General features: G+C 50.2%; 1 protein-coding gene across 1 annotated transcript; it reads right to left on the bottom strand.

Annotated features, from left to right (window-relative positions):
- Window positions 1-1,141: 1,141 nt before the first annotated feature.
- On the bottom strand, window positions 1,142-5,656 carry LOC142775380 (uncharacterized). The gene has a single exon (XM_075876744.1). It carries the CDS (start codon window positions 5,654-5,656, stop codon window positions 1,142-1,144), a length of 4,515 nt encoding a protein of 1,504 aa, XP_075732859.1.
- Between the last annotated feature and the right edge of the window lie 4,795 nt (window positions 5,657-10,451).

The following is a 10,451-nucleotide window of genomic DNA, read 5'->3' as shown; positions in this document are numbered from 1 at the left end:
ACGCAGGTTCCAGTGCACATGGCCCTGGAATATTATCATCATCATCATCATCAGCCTGACTACTGTTGCGCGTCGCGGCGACCGCAGTCTGCGGGTAGCGGGGCCGATCGCCGTCGCTCCGTCGAGCCAAGGACTAGGGGAGAGCTTTGAGCAAACTTAACGGGTTTATTTACATCTTTACATGGAGTTGTCGAGATGACAGAAGAGAAGAGAAGAACGTTGGGCGAGGCACTCCACGCCCTTTTTGTTGACCCCCGTTCCCTAGGTCCCTAGGTTGGGGATCACTATATAAAACAATGCGGACCAATGGTGATGTGGCAGTTCCTCTCATTGAAGTACCGCCCATCATGTCTGTTCATAGAGGCACAACACAGGCTTGCACATACACACACACTCTTGCCACTAGTCGCAGCGCTGCTGTAGAACAGGGAGGGGGAGGGCGGAAGACGCACGGGCGCCTCGACCCCTTTGATGCCGGCCGCGGGCTGCGTTCCCACGAGGAGATCTTAGAGCGGCCTTTTGAGAGGTGCCAGGTTCGTGGAATTCTCTGGGGAGAGCCCTTTGACCAGCGCCGTCGTCGTCTGCCGGTTAACGCGCTAACGATGCGTGACTGGCCCAGGCCGGAGATAGAGTGGCGGCTCCAAAACCCTCTTTGGCGACATTCCATCCCGTTGGCGCCGCTGTCAATCAGCAGGCGACGTCTCGTGGGGCCGGCCTTTGTTGCTTCCTCTGTCCAGACGTGGCGAGACTGTCCTTTTTGCACTAATCCGGCGTGGCAAATGACTCGCTGGGTCAAGGCATAGCCCGATCGCTACAGCTCCTCCGCCGACGGGAAGATCTCGGACGTCGGGTAGTATCAGCTGCTCGACGGGAGAGATCACAGTAACCGCAGTCTCCCAACACCATTTAAACCACAAAGACCCACCGCTAGAACCAGCAAGCGCCGGCAATGAGTTTTCGGCAACCAGGCCGGTCTTTCAAATGTGCCACAATGCACCTACGCTCTTTTTTTTTTAAATGGCAACCACACTAATCCTCTTGCTCATAGCTAAAAAATTTCGATTACTCCAAATACCCCTTAAATTATTACGGAAAAACGCCCCTCAACTGAACACAAAAGAAAGCAAAAGCAAAAGAAAAGCTAAAAAGCTCTGCTTAATGTGTCAACATTGGCGTTTGCGGAACCCTTCTTATACTTCACAGTGAAGTTAAGCTCCTGAAGCGCAAGGCTCCAACGTAGTAGTCGTGGATTCTTTCCCGACATTTGCGATAGCCATGTCAGTGGGCAGTGGTCAGTGACGAAGACAAAAGAAGTTCCGTAGAGGTAGCAGGCTAATTTTTGGGTAGCCCACACAATGCAGGCACATTCTTTTTCCGAAGCACTGTAGGCCTCCTCACGAACCGAGAGTTTCCTGCTGGCGTACAACACAGGGTGCTCGTTCCCGTTCTCATCCTCCTGGCACAGTATTACTCCTAAGCCTCTGTTGCTGGCATCGCACTGCACAATAAAGCGACGATCATAGTTCGGTGCATGCAGTACGGGTGAGCTAACAAGAGCCGCTTTGAGCCCCTGGAAGGCGCCCTCCATTTCCGCACTCCAAACTACCTTTTCTGGAGCATTCTTGCGCAGTGCATCCTTTAACGGAGCGGCTACCTCCGAGTACTGAGGGATGTAGCGCTGATAATACCCTGTCAGGCCTAAAAAGGAGCGGATAGCCGTCTTGCTTTCTGGTTGCGGGAACTCGCTAACCGCCTCTACTTTCAACTCATCAGGTCGCCTCCTGCCCTGCCCTACCACGTGCCCTAGGTACCGTACTTCGGCGCGGGCTAGCTGGCACTTAGCCGGTTTCACTGTCAGTCCAGCGTGCGTCAAACGTCTAAGGACATCGCTAAGATGGTACAGGTGATCTTCCCATGTATTGGAATAAATAGCGATGTCGTCTAAGTAGGGAACAGCGTAGCCTTCAGCCCCCTGCAGAACTCGGTTCATTAGCCTTGAAAAGCAAAAAGGGGCGTTCTTAAGGCCAAAGCTCAGAACTAGGGGCCTAAATGTGCCCGTCGGCGCCACAAAGGCCGCATACTCACTAGCTCGTTTAGTCATTGGAACTTGCCAATAGCCTCTTACTAAGTCCAAAGTCGAGACGTATTTAGCGGCGCTCACTTTTTCCACCAGCTCCTCTACGTTGGGTATAGGATAGGTTTGGTCCTTCGTGATCGCGTTAAGTTTGCGGTAATCCACGCAAGGCCGTGGATCCTTTCCCGGAACCTCAACGAGAATCATAGGGGACGTGCAGGTGCTTTCGCAAGGTTCGATAAGCTTAAGCTCGAGCATTCGATCTACTTCTTTTTTCAAGATCTCCTGCTGTCGCGGGGCTAGTCTATACGGCCTCGACTTCACAGTGGTGTCAGAAGTTAGCTCAATGTCATGAGTGATAACCTCAGTTCGCCCTGGCCTTTCCGAGAAAACAGTGATGTGTTCTGACAATAAGTTGCGTAAGTCGACTTTCTGCCTCTCAGTCAAGCCCTCGGCCGGTGCTACGGCTTTCATGACATCGGTAACATCCATTGATCTTTCAACCCCCACCAAGCCTGGAATTTCAGGTGCTAGCTCCTCCGTGCTGTTAAGAGCCAAGTTCACTTTCTGCACTTCTCCCACATAACTCTTCATTAAATTGTGGTGGTAAATGACAACCTCTCGGCGTCTTCCTTTACGTTCCAGTGCGTAATTTGTGTCCGAGAGCTTTTTCACAACCCGAAAGGGCCCCTCCCATTGAATCTCCAGCTTATTTGCTCGCGAGGGGCGCAAGACCATTACCTGATCGCCTTCCTGATAAGCTCTCAGTTTCGCGTTTCGATCGTAGTAGCTCTTGGCTCTATTTTGCGCCTCTCTCATGTTCGCCTCAGCAATGTCGCGAGCACACCACAGCCTTTCCAGCAATTCCAGAATGTACTCGACCACCGTAGGGTCGGTACTCTTCGACTCCCAGGTTTCGCGCAAAAGTCGCAGTGGAGACTTGAGCGTCCGTCCGTAAACCAGCTCCGCGGGGCTGAAACCCGTCGCTTCATGAGTGACCGATCTCAGCGCAAACAACATTGCCGGAAGACAAGCATCCCACTGACACTTCCTTTCAAAGATAAGGGCTCGCAGAACTCGTTTCATCACGGAATGACACCGCTCTACACTATTGGACTGCGGGTGGTACACGGAACTGTGGATTATTTTCATTCCACACTTTTCCAGGAATCCCGTAGTGAGAACGCTGGTGAATACTGAGCCCTGGTCGCACTGTATCTCCTGAGGAAAGCCCACTCTCGAAAAAATAGACAGTAGGGCGTTGACTACCTCTACGGAGCTTTGCTCCTTCATTGGGATCGCCTCAGGAAATTTGGTTGCTGGACAAATGGCGGTAAGCAAATACCGGTAGCCTGACTTTGTCACTGGGAGTGGTCCCACAACGTCTATTACCAGCCGGCGAAATGGCTCCGAAATGAGCGGAACAAGCTTAAGTGGTGCCTTTCCCTTCTCGTGCGGTTTTCCCACTCTCTGGCAGGTATCACACGCTCTTACGTGCTTCTCAACTTCTTTGAAGCATCTTGGCCAATAAAACTCCGTTAGGAGCCTATTTTTGGTCTTCCGAGCTCCTAAGTGCCCCGACCAACCAACTCCGTGACAGAGATCCACAATGTCAGACCGATACTTAGCCGGCACTACAATCTGGTCGAACGTGCGACCTTTTGCAGTCCGGTAGTGGCGGTACAAGATGCCATCTTTGACCGGAAAACTGACATTCTTCCTCGCCACCCCTTCCCTGACGATGTTCCAAATCTCCTTAAGGCTAGGATCGCTTTTTTGCTGCTCGATGAGCTCGTCTCTTGTCACTTTCCCCAGTACATTGCTTAGTGCTTTTGATACCGGCAACGCGAGCAGCCCCTCCTCCGATTCCCTTTCCGCTGTATCAGTGCTAGTCTGCTTCTCTGACCCCTCTCTTTCTTTTTCAGTAGGCGACGGGATAGCAGGCTCAACTGCGCTGACTATAGCTGGTGTTGCGGGACTTCCGGTAAAACTCGGTTCCTGCCGCTCTAGTTCGGCTGCTAACGCTCGTGCTTTAGCTCGTGTCAAGGCTTGTACTGTTCCCTCGTGAAAACTTTTCCCTTGTTCTCTCAGCAGACGGTCGGTCCGATTCGAGAACAAATAGGGGTACTGCGGGGGCAGCTTGTCTGACACCGCCGCTTCCGTCTCCACTTCTCCGAACGGTCCTGTCAGAATTACTCGAGCTACCGGAAGACAAATGCTTCCATCCTCCAAAACTGGTTTAATCCATGCACACTTGCCGTTGTAGTCTGCTTGTGCCACATAGTCCGGGTGCACCAGATCCATGGTTGCCCCACTGTCTCGTAAGACGCGGCACGGCTTTCCGTTCACTGTTAGGTTAAAAAGGTACGGACTAAGAAGCTCCTCGCTAGTGGCTGAGTCAGAAGTGTACGAAAGGGCTGGCCTGGGTCTACGACAGCCTACGGCAATATGCCCTTCCTCCATACATTTGTAGCAAGTAGGTGGTTTCCGAGCCTCAAAAGGACTCTTTTTGGAAGAATCCCCCGAAACCTTTCCCCCCTGTTTGTTTTGTGATCCTTGACCACTTGCAGCGAAGTCTGTCTTTTTCTGTGCAGTCGTACCTGCGCCAGCTCCCTGCTTCGCCGTCCAAGGTTTCCCTTTATCTCCCGCTTTTGTTGGAGGAACCTCGTCTCTTTCTCCCCGGCGTGACGCGTACTCGTCAGCAAAGTCGGCCGCTGCCTGTATTGTTTTTACGCCGGTTCTATCTTGGATCCAGAGCTTCATTGGCTCGGAAAGTTTTGAAAAAAACTGTTCGAGAGCCACTTCTTCAAGAGCCATTTCGAAGTTCCCAAAAGCGTTGGCTCCTTTCATCCATTCTATTAAGTTGACCTTCAACTCGTAGGCAAAATCAGAATACGTGCTGCCCTGCTTCTTTGTCAGATTGCGAAACCGCTGGCGGAACGCGTCTGGCGAAAGTCGGAACCTCTTTAGAAGGCTATCCTTCACTTTGTCGTAGTTGTCCGCATCCTCCACCGGAAGCCGCGCGATTACATCCGCTGCTTCACATGGCAGCAAACTTAACAAATTTCGAGCCCATGTGCTACGACCAAGCTTCGATTTTTCACAGGTTCTCTCAAAGTTCACAAGAAAGAGGCCCACATCTTGCCCTGTTTTGAAGGGTTGCATTTGTTTAGATAAATCACAAAGATTTTGTCTGCCTTCTACCTCCACTCCTTGGACCCCTGCCATCTTCCTCATTTCCACTTCGATTCGCAACTGTTCTATATCCAGTTCTTTTTGCCTTAGCTGACGCTCCCGTTCCTCACGCCTTTCCTGACGCTCCTGTTCCTCACGCTTTTCTTGGCGTTCCTGTTCCTGTCGTCTATCCTGACGCTCCTGTTCCTCACGCTTTTCTTGGCGTTCCTGTTCCTGTCGTCTATCCTGACGCTCCTGTTCCTCACGCTTTTCTTGGCGTTCCTGTTCCTGTCGTCTATCCTGACGCTCCTGTTCCTCACGCTTTTGAATCTCGCTCCATGTTTCTTTAATATCTTCACTGCTCAGATTCAAGCTATCGATAGCGCTAACAATTGCGTCTTTCTTCATCCCCGCATTTACTTCTGCTCCCAGCTCCTCCCCCAGAATCAGGAGCTGATTCTTCAACAAACGCTTCCAATCCATGACAGAGAACTAGTGTGGTGCAGCTCACTCTCTACCCAGAAGTTCCGTAAACAACTGCTTCTGTGGTAGCCTCTACCAGCGAAAAGATTGCACTTCTATCTTATCAGCCTGGCAACCAAAAAAACCAAAGCCAGCACTCACCAGTCCACAGCTGCCAGTCTCCATGATCTCGGCGTGTTGTTCATTCTCCGTCCTCCAGGCTCACATCCAACCGCTTGCCATCCAGTTGTTGCGCGTCGCGGCGACCGCAGTCTGCGGGTAGCGGGGCCGATCGCCGTCGCTCCGTCGAGCCAAGGACTAGGGGAGAGCTTTGAGCAAACTTAACGGGTTTATTTACATCTTTACATGGAGTTGTCGAGATGACAGAAGAGAAGAGAAGAACGTTGGGCGAGGCACTCCACGCCCTTTTTGTTGACCCCCGTTCCCTAGGTCCCTAGGTTGGGGATCACTATATAAAACAATGCGGACCAATGGTGATGTGGCAGTTCCTCTCATTGAAGTACCGCCCATCATGTCTGTTCATAGAGGCACAACACAGGCTTGCACATACACACACACTCTTGCCACTAGTCGCAGCGCTGCTGTAGAACAGGGAGGGGGAGGGCGGAAGACGCACGGGCGCCTCGACCCCTTTGATGCCGGCCGCGGGCTGCGTTCCCACGAGGAGATCTTAGAGCGGCCTTTTGAGAGGTGCCAGGTTCGTGGAATTCTCTGGGGAGAGCCCTTTGACCAGCGCCGTCGTCGTCTGCCGGTTAACGCGCTAACGATGCGTGACTGGCCCAGGCCGGAGATAGAGTGGCGGCTCCAAAACCCTCTTTGGCGACATTCCATCCCGTTGGCGCCGCTGTCAATCAGCAGGCGACGTCTCGTGGGGCCGGCCTTTGTTGCTTCCTCTGTCCAGACCTGGCGAGACTGTCCTTTTTGCACTAATCCGGCGTGGCAAATGACTCGCTGGGTCAAGGCATAGCCCGATCGCTACACTACGTCCACTGCAGGACAAAGGCCTCTCCCATGTTCCGCCAGCTAACCCGGTCGTGTGTTTTCTGCTGCCAATTTATACCCGCAAACTTCTTAATCTCATCTGCGCACCTAATCTTCTGTCTCCCCCTAACCCGCTTGTCTTCTCTGGGAATCCAGTCAGTTACCCTTAATGACCAGCGGTTATCCTGTCTACGCGCTACATGCCCGGCCCATGTCCATTTCTTCTTCTTGATTGCAAGTACAATATGCTTAACCACCGTTTGTTCTCTAATCCACTCTGCTCTCTTATTTTCTCTTAAGGTTACACCTACCATTTTTCTTCTCATTGCTCGCTGCGTCGTCCTCAATTTAGGATGAACCCGCTTTGTGAGTCTCCAGGTTTCTGCTCCGTAGCTAAGTACCGGCAAGATACAGCTGTTATATACCTCCCTCTTGAGGGATAGTGGCAATCTACCTGTCATAATTTGAGAGTGCTTGCCAAATGTGCTCCAACCCATTCTTATTCTTCTAGTTACTTCAATCTCGTGGTTCGGCTCTGCGGTTATTACCTGCCCTAAGTAGACATAGTCTTTGACAACTTTAAGTGCACTATTACCTATCTCGAAGCGCTGCTCTTTTCCGAGGTTGTCGTACATTACTTTCGTTTTCGGCAGATTCATTTTAAGACCCACCTTTCTGCTCTCTTTGTCTAACTCCGTAATCATGAGTTGCAATTCGTCCCCTGAGTTACTCAGCAATGCAATGTCATCGGCGAAGCGAGGGTTACTAAGGTACTCTCCATTACCTTTTATCCCTAACTGTTCCCATTCTAGGCTTATGAAAACCTCCTGTAAGCACGCGGTAAATAGCATTGGGGATATTGTGTCTCCCTGCCTTACACCCTTCTTAATTTGTATTCTGTTGCTTTCTTTATGAAGCACTATAGTAGCAGTTGATCCCCTGTAGATTTCTTCCAGGATGTTTGTATATACTTCATCGACGCCCTGATTACGCAGTGTCTGCATGATGGCTGATATTTCTACTGAATCAAACGCCTTCTCGTAATCTGTGAAGGCTCTGTGTAGTGGTTGATTATATTCTGAGCATTTCTCTATTACCTGATTGATAGTATGAATGTGGTCGATTGTTGAGTAGCCTGTTAGAAATCCTGCTTGTTCCTTTGGTTGATTGAATTCTAATGTTTTCTTTACTCTGTTAGCAATTACCTTTGTAAATAGTTTGTATACTTCAGAGAGCAAGCTGATTGGCCTGTTTTCTTCAAGTCCTTTTCATCTCCTTTCTTATGTATTAAGATGATGTTAGCATTCTTCCAAGACTCTGGTACTCTTCCCGTCAGGAGACACCTCGTAAACAGGGTGGCTAGTTTTTCTAACATAATCTGTCCTCCATCTTTCAGTAAATCTGATGTTACCTGATCCTCACCAGCAGCTTTGCCTTTTTGCATGCTCTTCAAAGCTTTTTTGACTTCTTCTATGGTGGGGTGGGGTGTCATCTGGGTTACTGCTAGTTCTCATAGTATTAGGGTCGTGGTTGTCCCGGCTACTGTACAGATCTCTGTAAAACTCCTCCGCTATTTTAACTATCCTATGCATATTGGTAGTTATTTTGCCTTGTTTGTCCCTTAGTGCATACATCTTATTTCTGCCTATCCCAAGTTTCCTCTTCACTGCTTTGACGCTTCCTCCGTTTTTCAGAGCGTTTTCAATTCTCTCCATGTTATACCTTCTTACATCGCATACCTTAGCCTATTAATCAACTTTGAAAGCTCTGCCAGTTCTATTTTGTCTGTTGTACTTGAGACTTTCATGATCTGACGCTTCTTAATGAGATTCTTCGTTTCCTGGGAAAGCTTGCCAGTGTCCTGTCTAACTACCTCCAACTTCCACTGCACACTCCGTAATGATACTCGTCAGTTTTTCATTCATTGTATCTACGCTAAGGTTGGTTTCCTCACTAAGAGCCGAGTACCTGTTCTGAAGCGAGACTCTGAATTCCTGTACTTTCCCTCTCAGTGCTAGCTCATTGATTGGCTTCTTGCGTAGCAGTTTCTGTCGTTCCTTCGTCAAGTCTAGGCGAATTCGAAACCGTACAATTCTATGGTCACTGCATCGTACCTTGCCAACCACTTCCACATCCTGCACGATGCCTGGGTGTGCACTCATTAAAAAGTCTATTTCGTTCTTATTTTCGCCATTATGGCTCCTCTATGTCCACTTGCGGTTTCCTCGTTTTCGGTAGAAGGTATTCAAAATCCGTAAATTATTGCGTTGGGCGAATTCTGCTAGTAGCTCTCCTCTGGCGTTTCTAGTACCGATGCCAAAATCTCCTACTGCCTGGTCTCCAACCTGCTTCTTTCCTACTTGTGCATTAAAATCTCCCATCAGTATAGTATACTGTGTTTTTACCTTACTCATTGCCGATTCCACGTCTTCATAGAAGCTTTCAACCAAAGCGTCATCATGGCTGGATGTAGGTGCGTAAGCCCGTACCACCATCATCTTGTATCTGTAATTCAGTTTAATTACGATACCTACAACCATTTAATTAATGCTATAGTATTCTTCTATGTTGCCAGCTATGTTTCTGTGAATTAGAAGCCCCACTCCCAGTTCTCTTCTGTCAGCCAAGCCCCGATAGCAAAGGACGTGCCCATTCTGTAGCACCGTATAGGCCTCATCTGTTCTCCTAACCTCACTGAGCCCTATTATATCCCATTTTGCACCCTCTAGCTCCTCGAATAGTACAGCTAGACTTGCCTCACTAGATAAGGTTCTAGCATTAAACGTGGCGAAGTTCAGGTTTCAATGGCGGCCTCTGCGGACCCAGAGATTCTTAGCACCCTCTGCTGCATTGCAGATCTGACCACCGCCCTGGTCAGTTGCTTCGCAGCTGCTGGGGACTGAGGGCCGTGAGTTATTTGACGTATGCATGTGGCAGGTAGTGGCCAGATACATCACCAGGGTGCCCAATCCTTCTCTGGTGAGGGAGTGCGTTAGCGGCGGTGGTCACCGGTGAAGCCACACCCCAGGCCTCTTAGTGCAGTTCCATCACCACGTGGATTTTTTTTTATCCAGTTGGGAACTGCGTGGCACCGGGATTCGAGCCATGGTCCTTTTGCGTGCGAGGCGGATGATCTAACCACTATGCCATCGCCGCCCTGGAATATACCATGCCAGAAAAGTACGCAGCTCATGCCATGTTGCGGAGCCTCCCCGGCACGCTGTGCTCGGAGGCAGCTTTCCAGCTGCTGCGCCAATCGTTGATTGATTGATATGTGGGGTTTAACATCTCAAACCACCATATGATTATGAGAGACGCCGTAGTGGAGGGCTCCGGAAATTTCGACCACCTAAAGTTCTTTAATGTGTACCCAAATCTCGGCCAATGGGCCTACAACATTGCCGCCTCCATCGGAAATGCAGCCGGGGTTTGAACCCGCGACTTGCGGGTGAGCAGCCGAGTACCTTAGCCACTAGACCACCACGGCGGGGCATGAAAATCGTCATGTGATCATAGATGGCGCTTGTGAGCTTTGGGCTGGGCGGAGCCTACCCGCCGCGATGTCGCTACAAGCACCTCACTACGCTTTTTACATACATGCAATATGTCTATCGTCGGCAGCTCTCGCACGCTTTCACTCGCTCCTAAAACATGCGACACGGGGGGCAATATTACTTATTTGTACTATAGACGGCGCGTCATGGCGGCACTACGACGACGAAAATCTGCCGTACTGTCT

The sequence above is a fragment of the Rhipicephalus microplus genome, chromosome X, assembly GCF_043290135.1.
Source record: "Rhipicephalus microplus isolate Deutch F79 chromosome X, USDA_Rmic, whole genome shotgun sequence".
NCBI lineage: Eukaryota > Metazoa > Arthropoda > Arachnida > Ixodida > Ixodidae > Rhipicephalus > Rhipicephalus microplus.
Note: the sequence above shows the minus strand (reverse complement) of the source record. Positions and strands in the feature narration are given on the sequence as shown.

What these genes read in the sequence shown, in the direction of transcription:
- LOC142775380 (XM_075876744.1), bottom strand. Translation starts at nt 5,656, where the DNA reads ATGAAGAAAGACGCAATTGTTAGCGCTATCGATAGCTTGAATCTGAGC.